Raw genomic sequence first — 17,752 nt, forward strand, 5'->3', positions numbered from 1 at the left:
CTTTCCTAGCATAAAAGGTTTGTCCCCCTTAGTTATGTTATCAATGAGTATATTTGTTTAAATTTTTCCTCAACAGCTTGAAAGTTCTTCAACAATAAAGTTTACTACTTAAATTTACATCTGACACCATGAGGAGACTAAGAATTGTTTGGAAAAGTTTCACTTTTCTTCTTAAATTAGATTATGAGGGTATAACTCAATTTTTATAGACAAGTTTAAGTAATTTTCCAGAGGCAGGGGTCACGGGGGTTCCGTTGCCAAGGCCCTCCTTACTGGGCCCCACGGAGCTAATAGGGTCATTTTAACCTACTTAACGTCACGAAGCCGGTTCAGGGTCTGGCGCAGAAGGGTGAATGGGAGAAGACGTATACGGGGAGGACGTCCCACGGATGTTGGAACACGTCTTCCAGAACTGCTGCTGTTTTTTATGAAAGCCATAAAGTACTTCAGAGACTTCTGGAAACAGTTTTTCATAATGTGTCAAACTTGAATCTAACGAGTGCCATACTTTTTTGGAGAATTTTGTGAAGTAGTCAAAGCCTGTAATATTCAAGATATTGATATGGACGAATTATACATAGAGTATGGAATTATGGAGCCAATTATCTATAGTTCCAAGATGATTCATGCCACGGTGAGGAACGTTATTTCAAGATGTTTAGTAAACCTGAATTCACCTATACAATTCTGAAGGTGAGCACATGTATCTAATCTATTTCTATGCACCAATGCACACACAGAACGAGTCTTTTCAATGATGACCTCAATTTGGAGATACAGTACAAGACAAACAGTCCACAAGTGGAATCAGTCAAGGCAAAACTCGATCAGTAAAAACATTTCAGAACAGTGCCGAGATATGTACAAAAGGACTCCTGGACAACAGAAAACTTTGAAGTTAGCAAGTAACAGGGTGAAACATAAAAAGAAAAACATGCCATTATAAGTGTGTATAGTAAATAGGTTACTTCCTTTTGTTTGTGAAGTGAATTACTTTAGTTATGATACAGCATGTTTTTCCATCAGCAGTAACATTGAATATTAATTTATTTTAGTAATGTACAAGTATCTCGTAGCCTATGCATATAACACATAAAGGGCATTTGAAAAGTATCCTTCTCTACAGTATAACATTTTAACAAATAAAAATTTTGTAATAAATTTTGTACAGTATATCTATAAGCTTTTCATACTTGAACTGCTCCCCAAACATCTTTGATTTAGGTTGAAATATAAGTCTCAACACTATTTTAGAAATATAAATGTAATTTTTGATAATTTGAAAATGGCCACCCTCGTTGAACTTGATGCAATAGGCATACAGTACTTGAAAAAGAAATCAAAGACAGAATACAACTTTTACTGTATTATCAAAATTACCCGGTAAATTTTTTCATAGCAATGACAATAAATACAGCAAGGTATGGTTTGGTAATGCTTGATTTCTCGAAAGAACTTCATTAAAAGACAAGGTGGGGTTCTCAAACCCTTGCTTTTTCAGGAAGCTCATTAGTGCAAACTGAAAGTAGAAGGAAAAAATGAGGGGGGGTATGTTTTTTTTTTTTTTTAACCAAAACCTAGAAATTTCTTATTGCTTCACTCGACAATAATTCAACAGGAATGGGTTTTCAATCTTACCTGGATCATCCAAATTCTCTTATACTGTACAGTGATTTAGTTTAAAGCTGCTGAAATTTTTCTGGAGATTTCAGTCTTGCTACAATTCCTTTTCCAGACTTTAACAGATAAAATGTTCCCCCACTGGATCACTCTTACCAGAAAGCCTTGTGGTCAATGACATCTCTGGGCTTTTGCAGTTAGCCGAGGAATGACTAGCTGTAACACTAAAACTACTACACATTGGCACAAGTCTGACCATGTGGCATATCATGCCCTAACATAATATACTGTATACAGGAAAGGCGAGAAAGATGACACAATCCTGGCCTATGGCTTCTAGCTTACTTGTCATATTCACACCTGTAAGCAACCCCCAACAGGCAACCCGAACCTCCATTCTTACCTGCACAAACCTGACCTCTTGTTTACCCAGAATGCCCTAGCCTAGGGCGATGCTTCGGTCGACCTTCTCAGGTCGCCATTAGCCATTCTACTCTGGCCCCAAGAAAAAGTCATGTGACAGTTAGGTCTGTAGAGGGGACGGATTGGGGGGGGGGGGGGGGGGGGCAATTACATAATAGGGGCGTGTTAAGTATGTTAGGAAAAATACAATTTTCTTAGAAATTGTCATTTATTCCGACATGAACACTTACCACGTCCCAAATAATTAGGAGCCTCAGAATTAGGAAGTGGGCAAATAAACCCCTGCAAGAGAGGTGAGGGATCAGAAGAGGGGATAAGGCTTGTCAGGGAAAAACATTAAGGGGTATTAAGGAACATCGGTTAACTGGGTAACACTCGCCCAGGGGACATCTCCTTTTCCGGGTCCTTCCATGGTAGGCCGAGGGATTTGAGGGATAGGGATTTGAGACACTATCCCTCGCCATCCCATCTGGGATGCGTCGAGAGTGGCCGCCCTCTGCTGGGCCGTGAACAATGACTGTCTAGTCCATAAACCTGCCCTCAGGCTGACCACCATGTTCTTCTCGAAGGCCAACGAGGTGCAGATGCCCCGGATGTCGTGGAGTTTGGCGGACCTGGGGGAGGTTTCCCCCCTTGATCAGGTACGCCCTTCGGATCGTCTCCCGGAGCCAGGAGATTGTATTCTTAGAGACTGCCTTCTTCACTCTACCCGTTGTCACAAACAGTCTCCTGATACCCATTCTGAGGGCGGGGGTCCTCGAAAGATACTTCCGCACCACCCTCACTGGGCACAAGAGAAGGTCCTCTGGGTCATCTGTCATGGGAATAGCGGGGATGGCAAACTCATTGAAGCGGGGGTTATCTACCGCCGGGTTCTGTGTTTTCACCACGAAGGAGGGAACAAATTTAGAGACCAACTACTTCCACCCGTAAGAATGGGAGACGTCCGCTGAGAGCCCATGAAGCTCGCCTACCCTCTTGGCTGAGGCCAGGGCGAGGAGGAACACAGTCATCAGGGTTAGTTCCCTGTCAGTAATTTGTCTCAGAGGCTCGAACGGAGGTTTCTTCAGGGCATCTAGGACTTTGATGATGTCCCACGTGGGAGCTTTGAGGGTCCTGGGAAGGCAGGACTGCTCGAACCCTTTTAACAGCATTGAGAGGTGCTTGGAGGAGCTTAGGTTCGAGACCTTTAAGAGGAATACCTGGGTCAGGGTGGCTTAGAATCCCTTTACTGCTGGTACTGTCATGACCCCGTCGAGTCACAGGTGTACCAGGAACTCAGGGATAACCGGGATCGAGGCCTTGAGGGGCTGTATGCCCTCTTTGTCGCACCCTCTTGGAGTACCTTTCCATTCTTAGCAAACGCTGCATAGTCTCCATGCGTGAAGGGAGAGGTTTTGGAGGCCTTCATGGAACCTCTGGAAGTGGGGTTGCCTTAGATCTCGACGTAGGCGCAGGAGACACGGAGGTTCTCTTGCCAAGGACCGCAGGTCCGTGAACCACTCCTTTTCGGGCCACCACGGGCCTGCTTCGCCCCTCGAAGACGGTTTAAGGTCTGCTTCAGAAGGGAAAATGGAGGGAAGGCGTAAACATTGAGGCCGTCCCACGGGTGTTGAAACGTGTCTTTCAGAGCTGCTGCTGGGTCCGGTATTGGGGAACAGAAGACCAGCAGCTTTGTGTCAGCCTTGTTGCGAAGAGGTCCAGTCATGGTGACCCCCCCCCCCTTTCTATCACTGCCCTTGCCACCTTTGGGTGGAGGGACCATTCCCCGGACAACACTTGACCCTCCTGCTGAGACCATCCGTGGCTATGTTCCTTTATCCAGGGATGTACCTGGCAGTCAGAGAGATTGCATTGTCCTCGGACCAGGATAGGATTTTTACCGTCAGGTTGTTTCTTGACGTAGGCGACGACAGTGGCATTGTCGCTCATCAGAGATACCCTTCTCCCCACTAACGAACTTCCCAAGACGACAAGAGACTTCTGTGCTGCCAGCAGCTCGAGTTCGTTTATGTGGAGGGCCTGCTTCTCCAAGGACCACAGACCTCTGGCTGTTTTGTCCGGCAGGTGGGCTCCCCTTCCCTCCCTGGATGCGTCAGTGAATAGAAGGACTTCCGGAGGAGGATCCAGGAGTGCAACTCCTGCTTGATTGTCCCTTGGTTCCAACCACCATTCGAGTACCTCCTTAGTTGACTGGGATGCTCAAAGTTTTGGGGGTAGATACTGCGTTGCTAGGGCTCGTACCTCTTTCAGGTCACACTGGGCCGGGCGCAGCATCAGCCTTCCCTTGGGCATGAGCTTCTGCAGGGATACCAGGTGACCTACCAGCCTCTGCCACTCCCTTAATGACGCCGGTTTTCCCCTAATGAAGGGCTTCGCCATGCTTTCCAGATTCCCGATCCTCTCCTTGATCAGAAAAGCCCTCGCTTGCATGGAGCATATCTCCATCCCCAGGTACACTGTCCTCGTGGTTGGGGAGGGTCATGACTTCTCCCAGTTGAACACTACCTCTGGTTCCGTGCAGAGGGTCACTAACTCGTGCCTGTTCTGACAACTGTTCTCTGGACCCTGAGAGAAGTAACAAGTTGTCCAGATACCTCAATAGTCTCATCCCTCTCTTGTGGGCCCACTGGGAGACCACTGAGACTATGGTGAAGACCTGAGGAGGGGTCGACAGGCCAAAGCAGAGGGTACGGAACTGGAAGACTGCTTCTCACTCTTGAACCTGAGGAACTTCCTTCCCTGATAGCTGCCAGGACCGTCCTGGCCGTTTCCATCTTGACCTCGGTCATGGCGATGAAACAGTCAAGGGCTGAGAGATCAATGACAGGATGCCAGCCACCTGAGGGATTTCTCCACCAGGAACAGATGGCTGAAGAATCCCAGTAGGTAGGGGGGCACCTCCTGGATAGCCCTTTTGAGGAGTAGGTCTTGACCTTCCTTCAACACTTGAACTGTCCAATGGTCCACCCCTTCGTGTGCCCAATTTCTCTACCTTGAACCGAGGCATTTCTCTACCCCTGGAGGGTACCGGGGAGTGGGGCCTCACCCTTACTTTCGCTTGAAGAAGCAACTGTTACGTGCTACTCTGTTGGTAGGAGCTCTGTATCTATTTCCACCTGTGGCTGGCCTTTGCCCTTATGAGGGGGGCCGAGTCGGAGGGGCCCAACGGGAGGAGGATGGGGTTTGGACCAGCGGCATAGAAGGTCACCCACCTGACTGGACGCTGTCCCTACCCTGATCACGGGGCCGGTATAGGGAGCGTGTGTTTGAAGATGACGATGGTGCGGACACCCTGTGGATCATTGCGTCGTGACTCTCCTTCCTCCACTTGTCCAGTGCCCTTTCCACTAGCTCGTCCGAGAAGAGAGCTTCCCTGACAATGGGGGCATCCCTGAGAGCCCTCAACTCCCTGTCCGGGAGATTCCTTGGCAGCCTATGGAGGACGACATCCCTCTTGCGCAGGACCCAATTCGATGCTCTGATATAAGATTGGCCTGCCAAGAAGGCTACAGCTCTCGATACTGAGACTACCAACTCCAGCAACTGTTCCCTTGCAGAGCTGCTCCTCGCATCATTCTCCAGGGTGAAGAAAACCATGGTGGTGGACCAGAGGTCTAGCCAGAAAGCCGCGTCTCCAGAGGCCCATGCATTCCATGGATGTTGCCTCCTGAACCGTGAAACCCACGGCCCGGCCCAACAGTCTATCTTCCATGGAACCGGGGCAGCCAAGTTCCCTTCTGACGGTTGATGTCACAGGGAGGTCCCCTTCGGAGTATAGAATCGTCTGTGCTTGACCTACGGAAAGGGTAAAAGCTTCGGTGCACCATGGGGCCTGTTCAGTCCTTTCGGATGTGGCGGCGGCGGTGATTCTTCTGAACCGCTGTTCGATGTCTTGTGGGAGGGGAAGAGCCAGGGAGGGCCTTGCCTCTGTAGCGGCTCCAAAACGCCGTTCCAGATCGGTGTCGTGGTGTCAAACTTGCACCGGAACGGGATATAGTAGGTCATTGAACCTTCTTATAAGTTTCAACACTGTAAGGACGAGCCTTCTCCCACTACCTCGTCCTCCTGGTGGTCCCGTGATCCCATCTCCCTAATCCCCTCACCATATACATGAGCCCTACCTGAGGCACCCTGCCCTGGATCCGGAGATCACCTCTCCCAGCGATCCAATCTCCCTTTCGAGGGAGTTCTGCGCCGCCCCTCTTCTCTTGGGCTCTGCTTCGGTGCTGGAAAGGAGTCCGGAGACAAAGTTATATGAGCGAGACCTAGAAGGACGATGCCTCTTCACATGGTCCTCTGGTCCTCCCCAGCGTGGGTGGTCCTCAAAGACCGGGGGGAGGATAGACGTGGCCGTCTGACGGATAAATATTCTCACAAAGGGTATGGGGAATCAGGTCCATGGATCTCATCCCCGGAGAAGTAACCCTTAACGGTGACCTAACGGCATCCTTGGGGTGCCTGAAAAGGCCTCTCATTCCAATGCTGACAGATCGGCAGCGGTGGGCCGCTGAGCGGAGGATAAAGTTGCCGGTCAGGGGGAGGAGGGAGGCTTCCCTACCCGCGGAGGGGTGGAGGAGTCGGTCACTGGCGGCGGATAAACGAACGTAAGGTCACATCAGGCAGAGGGTTGGCGGCTCTGGAGACCTATCAGGTCTGAAGGTCCTCGCCCTTCCATCAGCGGACAAACAGATCGGTCCACGTGGGACCTCTGAGCAGGGATAAGGGTCATCGGGTGAACAACCCGCGCAACCTTGGAGCAGGCGTACATAATTCGACATAACTGCCTTTAAGGTCCCAACGACCTTCTCTTCGCCGGGAGGTCAAAAAGATGGTTCTGCTTTCCGTTTTGAAAGAACGACTCCTGCACCCAGGGCCGAAACACGATCATCTCTCTCTCACCCAGAAGGAACTACCTCCGTTACCGAGGAGAGTAACACGGGACAGAGAGGGACGCACAGATGAACAGACCGAAGAAGGACGAGAAACACTGTCGTTCTTCGAGTGACTTAACCCTTTCGTTTGTCTTCGTCTTTTTCGTGGACATCTTGGCCCATTGGGCATTGATCCACCCCACACACTCATCACACGTGTCAGTCCTGGAACACACATGGCCCTGGCCCCGACACGAAGTACACAACGCGTGGGGATCAACTTACATGTGGGACAAAAAAGCTGCTCACAGCTTACCTGTAACACTTGGGCAACGACGTTGCACTCTCAGATTCCATGATGGAAATCAAGGACCACGAGACCCAACGAGACACACACTAAGAACAGGAAAAACTCTACAAACACAAGCGAGACGGGCACGTGTATTTCAACACAGTCAGAGAAAGAATGGCTAATGGCGACCTGAGAAGATTATTATTATTATTATTATTATTATTAAATGCTAACCTACAACCCTAGTTGGAAAAGCAGGATGCTATAAGCCCAGGGGCCCCAACAGGGAAAATAGCCCAGTGAGGAAAGGAAATAAGGAAATAAGGAGATAAGGAAAAATAGAACATTTTAGGAATAGTAACAATATTAAAATAAATATTTCCTATTTAAAATATAAAAACAGAAGACCAGCAGCTTTGCGTCAGCCTTGTTGCGAAGAGGTCCAGTCATGGTGACCCCCCCCCCCCTTTTCTATCACTGCCCTTGCCACCTTTGGGTGGAGGGACCATTCCCCGGACAACACTTGACCCTCCTGCTGAGACCATCCGTGGCTATGACCGAAGCGTCACCCTAGGGCATTCTGGGTTATCAAGAGAGGTCAGGCGTGCGCAGGTAAGAAGGCAGGTTTGGGGTGGCCTGTTGGGGGGGAAAAATTCTGGCTGGATAGCTGACGATAAGAGTAAACTTCTAATAATTTGGGACGTGGTAAGTGTTCATGTCATAATAATTAAAAATTAAACCAATGTTAGATGCTTCTGCCTTTTTACAAAATTTTACGTTAATGAAAAGGGTTATAGTTTCTTACAAAATTTTATGGTAATGAAAAAGGTTATACAGTAGTTCTATGGCTAAGTCAACGCTATCGGGTACTGTATTCGAGCTAGATCCGGTACACTTATTCCATTTTTGTGATTATCAATGATTTTCTTTTTCAGTTAAAATATTCTTTGTACTATTTTACTTAACCACTTTCACTCTTATTCTTCTTATGAGCTTAATATATCAAAATTATTAATAAATAAAAAAATAATGCAAAGCGTGTTTACGTTCATCCAAAACAATGACCAAAGCGTAACTAATGGTGTTCGGCTTAGCGGGCTTTTACTCATACTGGTCGAGTACCGAAAATTTGTTCGAGAACAGGGGCATTTTTCACTCGAAATTTTAGGTCAAATATCGATTTGTTCTAGCCTCAAAATATTCTAATATAGAGGTTTTACTGTATAGTTTCCCAATTAAGTTTATGATGATTAATGAACATAATTAAAAAACTGATTTAAACAAATTTTGATTGTATTTTATTTTAAAATAAAAAATCACAAACCCAATTATAAGTTTCTCTTACATTTTTACCTCAGGCAATCTTTAGTTCTCTTTAATCCATACAGTATTGCTCTCCCTCACACTTGCATTATTGTCTTTACTCAAAAATAATTGTCCAGCACTAGGTTGGGGTGTATTATCCCATGCAACTTGTAGTGCCTGAACAAATCCAATATATTACAATGTAAGTAATATGACGAACCATAATACAGCAGTCTTCTGATCTGTTGGCACTCAGTTGGCCCACATTAGTTTCTGGATATCTGTTACCGGGAGATCTTCCCGTAACCGTAATTATTTTCCACAGTTGCTTTGTAGACAAAGGTTAAAAATCAAAATAAAATCTTTCATAAGTTTATTCTAATTTAAAATTTTTCCTTTTCATAACTTTACTGGATGATGATAAAATCATCAGAAAATTTTCTAACCCTCAGAATGATACAAATATAAAATGAAAAATTAACTGTGTAACAATAAAACAAAGTAAAAATCATGAATACAAAATGTAGCAATACAGTAAATAAAATTTAATTACCATTAGAATATTTCAAGACAAACAAAACAATATATATATACTCATTGAATATAAATGCTTTCACAGTATAATATAATTCAAAGTCCTCGATCATGCAATAATCTGAAATGGATTTCTTGAATTCGACATTGTTACTATAACGTATCAAAAGAAATTAATTTATGATTCATTTTTCATAGTAAAATTGTTCAGTGCATTATGTAATCCAGTAATGCATGGTAATGAGTAAACCTAAACAAAAAAAAAGTCAAACAGGAATGTACTATACATCAAGACTTTCAACTACATTACCATGAACTCACGAGTACTTTCACGGCATTCTACCCATTCCTAAGATTACAGCTGAGAGAACTTTACCAGAAGCTTTAATTCAAAACAAAAACAACCTAAACATTTTATTCTCACGATTTCTGTTCCTTGAGTATAGCACAAAATGAAAAATTCAATTAGCCCATATCAAAAGAAAGCATAGCAGACATACTGTACTGTATTCATTACTTACAACAATTGCTAATAGCACTGGCTAGGATGGCATTAAAGATTTCCAATAGAAATCCAGACTGATATAATGTATATCAGTTTCATGCACATATGGCCACTGACATCAGCACTTTCAGAGAACCTATATGTTAAGGTGGCTGAGCAATACAAATGGACATGAGAAACAGAAAAAAATAAATATGTTGGAGTATTTACTTGACAATGATGGAGACTTGAAAATATATATAAATATGTATACATACAGTAATGTTTCTTTTATATGAATCTTTGAAAAAATACTCGAAAATATAACTTCCTAAAAGTTATCCGATAGTAGTGAACTAACTACGACTACTTTTTTCTTCTTGTCATACCACATTACAGAAGACTAATGACATAACTTTATCTACAGTTACCATTCATCACATGGTTATGAACACCATACCTTCAGTCTTAATTTCAGATATTTGAATCCCTACTTCGTATAACTCTTAATCCTTCACTCAACAGATGTGATGAAGCAATTTTGTCAATATAAATCACTACACACTTATATATGAATTCGAATTCAAAAACTTTAATTGTTAATTCAAGAAAATTTCTACATTTCAAGGATATTCATATAATTCACTAGCACTGCTGGATAAACCAGGCACCCAACTTAACCAAATTGGAAGTGGAAACCACCAGGGAAGCTACCACCACCAAAGCCACCTCCTGGAAATCCTCCTTGTTGGAAGCTGGCATGGGCACCAAAGCCATGACCTCCATGGTTACCAAAGAAGGCTTGGAATATCTGATTTGGATCAATATCAGCTGCAAAAAAAATTAAAAATTAAATATTTTGACTATTGAAATAAAAACAAGAGATAAAAAGCATTAAGATACAACAAAATAAAATCTATCCTCTGAAAATTCAGAAATTTGATCTTTACACCCTAAGGAAAGTACAGAAAAATAAGTCAGGCATATATCAAAGTAAAAGTCTCATTGGCTGTCAGGATATTTACATTGACTATTACACTAAAACTGGCCGTGATTTTCCAAACTATTAGTTTTATTTTAATAGTTTTTTCAGTTCAACCTGTGGAAAAAATTAAATACCAACCTTCATGTCCAAATCCACCATCTGGATCATTAACATCTTGACCTCGGTCATACATAGTTCTCTTTTTGGAATCCGTTAAAACCGAGTATGCTTCTCCAATCTCCTTAAACTTTATTTCATGTTCCCGCTTATCCTTTTCACTAGCATTGGCATGGCGATCTGGAAGAAATATCACACAAAAATGTTTAACATAGACATTTTAATCTAAATCGTAACAAGTATCTATGTAAAAACCAAAACGTAAAAACGATAACTTTCAAGGTAAACAAAAATTTTTCAAAAAAAAAAAAGATACAAAGTTACAGACTAACAAGGGCTTCAATCAATGAGAAGCCTCAAGAACAAATCCTGCATTAATTCTGCAATTATGGCTAACCTAGTGAACAAGACCATTCTTGAATTTCAGCCAATAAATTTACATTTGAATCTACAACTAAAGAGCAAAATAATCAATTTTGAGAAAACCACAAACATGAATTAACACAAAAATACTACTAATTCTGATTTACAAAAAATGCACTATACCTGGATGATGTACTAATGCCATTTTGCGATACGACTTCTTAATTTCATCTTCTGATGCAGTTTTCCCAACACCTAGAATCTTGTAGTAATCTTTTCTCTTAGAACGTTTCAGCTGAATTTTGGCTTCGTGTAATAACCTTTTATGCTCTGTGAGAGGAGGGAGGAAAAAAAAATTATCAAATTCATACTCTTAACATAACATATCCCTTACATTTTTCACAGCATCCACCCTAGAAATTGGGAATTTTGTATATAACTTTGTTCGGGAACATAATTATGATAAAATCTAATTACAATATGGCAGTCTTACAAATCAAAGAGACACTCGATTCAATATACTGTACTGTACAGAACAAGGGTATAAATCACTGTGAACTTCTCTGTTGAAAGTACCGTAGAGGACTTTGCATGTTGAACAACTATCCAAATGATAATATCTGTATGATACTAAGGATACTACCATGGGATAGTCTTGTGAAAATGGTAAAACTTATGATCATTACCATTAATTTCTGTCTACACTGTTTCTATAAGCTTTTGTTCTTTTACCATACAGTACTCATTAAAATCTAAAAACCAAATATATATTTTTAACTGTGTTGTAACCGAGTATGATCATATGCCTGCCAAGCTTCATTTATCTTACCAAAACAAAAATATTGCTTTACATATAAATGACTAAAATATTTTTGTCCCAAGATGTCAGGCCTAAAACAAAAAATAAATTTCTGAACTATTACCTGAAATTTTAAGTATTACATAAATTAAATGTGTAAGCATCTTTCCAAGAATGTGTTTTATAAAAACCTATACTAAAGTATGCACTTCAAAAAAACTTTCCAATGTAGGCTATATCCGATAAAAATTCAGAAATATGCAAATAAAGTACCGTATTTAAAACTACTTACCCTGATTTCTATCTAATCGTGTAACTTTTTCATAATCTCTAACAGCTTCTTCGTGCTTTTCTAGCGTTTGATAACATTTGGCTCTCCTTAAATAAGCCTTCACATAACCTTCATCTAAATTTATGGCTGCTGTACAATCTTCAATAGCTTCTTCAAGTTTATTGAGCTGCAAAAAAACAAACAAAAAAGCTTTAGTAGCATACCATTATATCATATGTCACAAGAAAAAAAAGAATATCCTTTGTTGACTTATTTCTAGCAGTGGCTTCATAGGCATATATAATAACGCATTTAAATAATAATATTGGAGAAAATTACCTTTGAACCAACAGTTGCCCTGTTGAAATATAATTTGGCATTTGTATTTTTATTGAGTGGATCAATAGCAAGAGCGTCTGTGTAAAGATTAAATGCCTCCGAAAAGCTTCCTCTTTTGAAGGCTTCATTTCCTTCTTCTTTCTTCAGCTTCAACTTCTTTGCTTTCTGTAAACAACAAATAAATACCATAAAAATTTTAAATTGCAACACAATTTTAAGGTATAGAGTCAAAATGATGCTACAAAAATTAAGTCAACAGATAAGTGGACCCTCATTCCTCTCAGTAACTTTCTCTTTTCAAATGGATAACAAAAATTCAGCAATAACTTCTGGAAACAGTTACGTACGCAAAAGAAATAAAAGGGAGAATGCCTGATCAAAAGCTGGTATTGTACCTAAGAACCTCAGGCCCTAACATTCTCTAAATAAGCCAAAGATTCCACACCTCCACATTCTCTTATTCAATAATAATTCTCCTTCATAATTTTAAAAACTATGCAGGAAAATCATCAAGTCACTTTAGCAGTGATCATGAAATTCCTTATAACACTAAATTAATTAGATTAAGGTACAGAACTTTATATGAAACTACTGAAAAAAAGAAGGCTATAGTTATGATACTGTTGTCTCTCTTGAGTTCTAGTTTGTCTCGGGCATAAATTATCTCAAATTTCCTCTCATAAACATATAATATTATTTGGTATCACGTGCATCATGTGAGTTCCTTTATTGAGAGATCAAATTATAACAAAATAACCTCTTTTCCTTCATTTTCATTTCTTTATTTTCTAAAAAGTAAAAGAATAAAAACATCGTCATTAACGGTATAATCATTGCGTAAACGACAGCCGCCATAAACAACTGAAGGAAAAACGGGTTATTTTGGTATGAACAATCACATCCAATAACAGCTGTTTTGCTTCCATGTCAACCATTGTAGAGTGCACAATTCGCATCATTATGTTACAAATGACATTACATTAATAAGAATAAAATTGCTGTACCTTTACATTACTGTATACCCTTTACACTTAGGAGAAAAAAAATCGGCAATGAAATATACTGTCAAAATTTCAGCAATAAATTGTAGCCAAAGCTAATAACACAAACTAAGTTCAATCTGCTAAGCTTTTGGGCATCATAGAAAGCTGTAACCAAGACTGGAGAAATCAAACAGAAAAATTATTGGGACCTCCGTCATAATAAATGTGCAAATTGGCGAGCCAAATGTTAACGGTCAAATTTAGAAAATAAAGTTGCAAAATGTGTGTCAAATTTAGAAAATAAAGTTGCAAAATGTGTGTCAAATTTAAAAAATAAAGTTGCAAAATGTGTGTCAAATTTAGAAAGTAAAGTTGCAAAATGTGTGTCAAATTTAGAAAATAAAGTTGCAAAATGTGTGTCAAATTTAGAAAATAAAGTTGCAAAATGTGTGTCTAAAAACCAAGAATATAGTTTTATAATGACACAATCTAATACTGTACAGTATAAGATTTTATGGAATTCAGGAAGAAAAAAAGGCAATTCCCGAGTTTGTAGCAAGCGTTGAACGGTGTTCATATTTATAAAATAATAAAAATGTTTATAATAGGTAAATCAAATAGCACAAAAACTACCATAAAAAGCAACACATGGTTAATGACTATAAATTATTGTGCATCGGCAACAATAATGAAACGCCCCTAAATTTCATTATTCAATTAAAATTGACAGTAAATAAAATATTAGAGGAAATTAATTACTAAAAACTATATACAGTACTTTTGTATGCTATTTTTTTATGATTACTGTAATAATTGTATCTTTTAGCAAGTAAAAAAAAAAATATCCTTTGATAGCTTGATTTGTAAAGTATACACAAGTCTCACTCATCTTATAAAACTTACGATAATGTAATGTCAAAGAGGTATATTACTATTTGATACAGCTAAGTAAAATATGAGTTTATTAAAATTCTGTTTATTTCAATTACAGCTCTACTTTTATACCACACTAAATGGACATAGTTTGGTCAACAGGCTGGGCTAGTACATACAGTACACCAACTTTATATCTCGTGTATGATGTGAAGTCCTTAAAATTAACTTAAAAAATGACAAGGCATGTGTTTATATGCGGTAGTTCATCTGTTCTTAGAAGTGTTCAATTGTCTTTGTAAAGTTGCTTTGAATCTTATAATTACCATTTCTTCCCTTTATTTTCATCTTATTTAGCTTTCTAAATCCAACTTCTAGTCTAACAACTAATCCTATAGGAAAGTTCAATGCAGGTCAATCAATAGGATTTAGTTATAATTCGTAATATTAATAATCATAAAGAGCCTGAAATAAACACTAATTTTCCATTATTTTTGCTGCACTGAAAAGTACAATTATCATTCAATTTGCATCCTATGCTTTCTTTGCTATTCTTCTTTCAAATAAACATAAAAATTTCTTAAGTATAGGAATACATCTTTTATGATTCTTGATCTCAGACCAATACTTTCTCCTCAATTTTATATCTTGTGACTTTTAATATAGATGATGGCTATTAACTAAATTATATTTGACTCCAGATTAATGAAAACCTTTGTACTACGATACATTTCATTTTTCCTTTCAACCATACACATGGTATCTACTGCTAGTTTTCCAACCATACACATGGTATCTACTGCTACAGTTTTCCAACCATACACATGGTATCTACTGCTACTGTTTTCCTGAAATTTGTTTTTCTTCTAAACCATGCTCATTAAGTATTGTTATTGTATTACTGACAACTCAATACCTTATTTAACCTTAAAACATTATATATTGTATAATTACATAAAGAAAAACTCCCAGTCAATGCAGGCCCTAATGAAATTCCTAGCAAGACCCTGACATCTTTCAAAATTTCCTTCATCTGCAACTACATATTCACTGCCAAGTACATCAATTGGATTTGTTACTTAGTTGTTTTAAAATTCCAAAGTCTGAATTCAAGCAAATACTTTATCTTAACATAATCTTGACTGAAAACTAACATGCCTCCCACCAAGCTAGGAGCATAGATGGATCTGTAGAAGTTTAGCCACAAGGACCCTTACAAGGAAATCTGTTAGTGCCTAAGGGACAGTGAGGTGAAACCCAAAAGCTGTACTATAAAGTTTATCTTCTCTATTACCACAAACATATAAACACCCTCTTCCCTTTGCAAGAATAAAAGTCAAAGTATTTCTTTTCTTTCACTTGTATCCTGCGCTCCCATCAGGGGGAGGTCTTCATCTACCACATATTTCCTCAAAATATACAAAAGAATTTAGAACTGGAGGTTTCACATGGTGATGAGTGTCAATCAAAAGTAAACTATTAATTTAAAAATGTCTAACTAATCTTTAAACATTTAACCAAAAATTTTAGTTGTATAATATAAAATATATTTTTTATTTAAAGCCCTAAAAATCTAATCAATAATCAGGCACTGTATGCACTTTCAAAAACATTTTACATCAGTAGCCATACCAATCACACTTGGAATTCTGTACGTGGCAATCGCACACTCTCCATAATCTTTAAGGAAGATTGTCGGCAAGCCACAAATTGTTATGAGCTCATGTTATCAACTGAAGCAATTACTTGATGCTAAAGCATAAATGAGCTAAATTTTTGCCCTCAAGGTTAAACTACCTTAAAATTAATCTACTATTGTATTATTTAAAACTTTTTCATTACACAAAATACACTGTATTGATATACTGTATATACAGATCACTAATATTAGAAAAAGAAACAGTTGGGTAGTTGTATAAATTATTTCATAACAGTCCTTTTCTTTCTACATCTGTATGCATCCTATATATTCATGCATACAATCCACTAGTGGTGAATGGTTTTCTGTGTATTATTGCTGGCACTGTTGAGAGCCTTTAGAAGAATTGCAGATAAAAATTGTAACACTATTTATATAGGTGGAGTTTATTAAAGCTAAAGGATAAATTTATATACAAAATTATGTACTAAAATTAACAGAGTTATCTTTAAAATTTCAAATACAAGATGAAAAGACTTGGACTAACCTTGTAAATATCACGAGCTTTTTGGTGGTCAGGTGCTAATTTTAAAACGTGTTGGAAGTGGTTGAATGCTGCTTCTGGATTATCCTGATAGTATAAGCACATTCCTCTTACATATATAGCATCAGCATTTCCACTGTCAAACTGTAGAATCTCACTGAAAACATCAAATCCTGTTAATGTTAACATTTCTTAACACATCACTTTAATGATAAACTTAGTCACAACAAAAAGTGTATAGTTAAAAAATAATTAAAAATTTCCTTTAAAAATTTCAATAAAAAACCCAGGATAGTAAAGTTAAAAAGTTGAGATACTTACTTAACCATTTCTTGCGCATCAGCAAAACGTTGTAGAAAAACTAAATATTCAGCTTTGGTGATTTTAAGGCTTTTGCAACCCACAGCCTGGTCTAATGCTCGGTCTAAATGGAAAATAGCCTGCAATGTAGTCAAAATATGTTGATATTAAATAGCTTCTATGATGATCGAGTCTAAAAATTACTGAAATATAACTAATTATACTAAGCAGATAGAACACACAAGTTGCTGAGAAACAGAATAAAATATAAACACTATACTTTTCAGTGGTGAACCAGATTCATATACATTCATTTTCCTTAAAACTATCTATATTATCAGATATATAACATACCAAACTACTATACTTTCAAAATTTGTTTAAAAAAAAAAAAAAAAAAAAAAAAAAAACTAATCCTCTAATAACAGGGTACATATCTTTTATCATTATTTGGTACTGAAGCATTAGTGAATGTGAATATATATCTCTGACTACTGTAGACTACATGTATCTAGACATCCTTTACTAATCTCTACAAAGAATATCTTGAAATGTAGACTGTCTACAATATATTAATTTTTCTGTTCTGGGATGGTTAGTGGAGAGATTTCACAATACTTCCAAATAAACTAAATTTAATAGCTACAAGCATTAAATTTAACACTTAGAGTGGAAATATACCAATTTGCCTTATTATTTATAATGTGAACATCAATTAAAAAATCCCACATTTATCTAAATTAAATTTTTCTATCAAAGATGTTTTCAACTCCCTAGTGTAAAAATTATTTTTGGTTGTAAATTACATTTTTCAGGAATTCTACAAATAACTGCTAAATAGGCCACAACTGGGTTTCATAAATAAAAAATGGAAGCTATTTATTTGAGTGTGTCCACCTGACACGTTTCATGAAGAAATGAACAGAAATGTTCAAAGGAGACAGAGGACAAAAGGATGCGAAAGAACGGCTAATGGAAACAAAAACACATTCATGGTGAAACATGAA

The 17,752-nt window shown here is 38.8% G+C and overlaps 1 protein-coding gene across 1 annotated transcript in view; it reads right to left on the reverse strand.

The window, feature by feature from the left end:
- Window positions 1-8,484: 8,484 nt before the first annotated feature.
- The window catches only part of LOC137635025 (uncharacterized), a 58,428-nt gene continuing 49,160 nt past the window's right edge, over window positions 8,485-17,752 (reverse strand). Inside the window, 7 exon segments of the mRNA XM_068367636.1 lie at window positions 8,485-10,363; window positions 10,656-10,814; window positions 11,181-11,327; window positions 12,089-12,254; window positions 12,407-12,571; window positions 16,449-16,602; window positions 16,767-16,885. Of these exon segments, the coding sequence (XP_068223737.1) occupies window positions 10,209-10,363; window positions 10,656-10,814; window positions 11,181-11,327; window positions 12,089-12,254; window positions 12,407-12,571; window positions 16,449-16,602; window positions 16,767-16,885 (1,065 nt within the window). The 3' untranslated portion in view covers window positions 8,485-10,208.

Source organism: Palaemon carinicauda, chromosome 45 (genome assembly GCF_036898095.1).
Source record: "Palaemon carinicauda isolate YSFRI2023 chromosome 45, ASM3689809v2, whole genome shotgun sequence".
Lineage (NCBI taxonomy): Eukaryota > Metazoa > Arthropoda > Malacostraca > Decapoda > Palaemonidae > Palaemon > Palaemon carinicauda.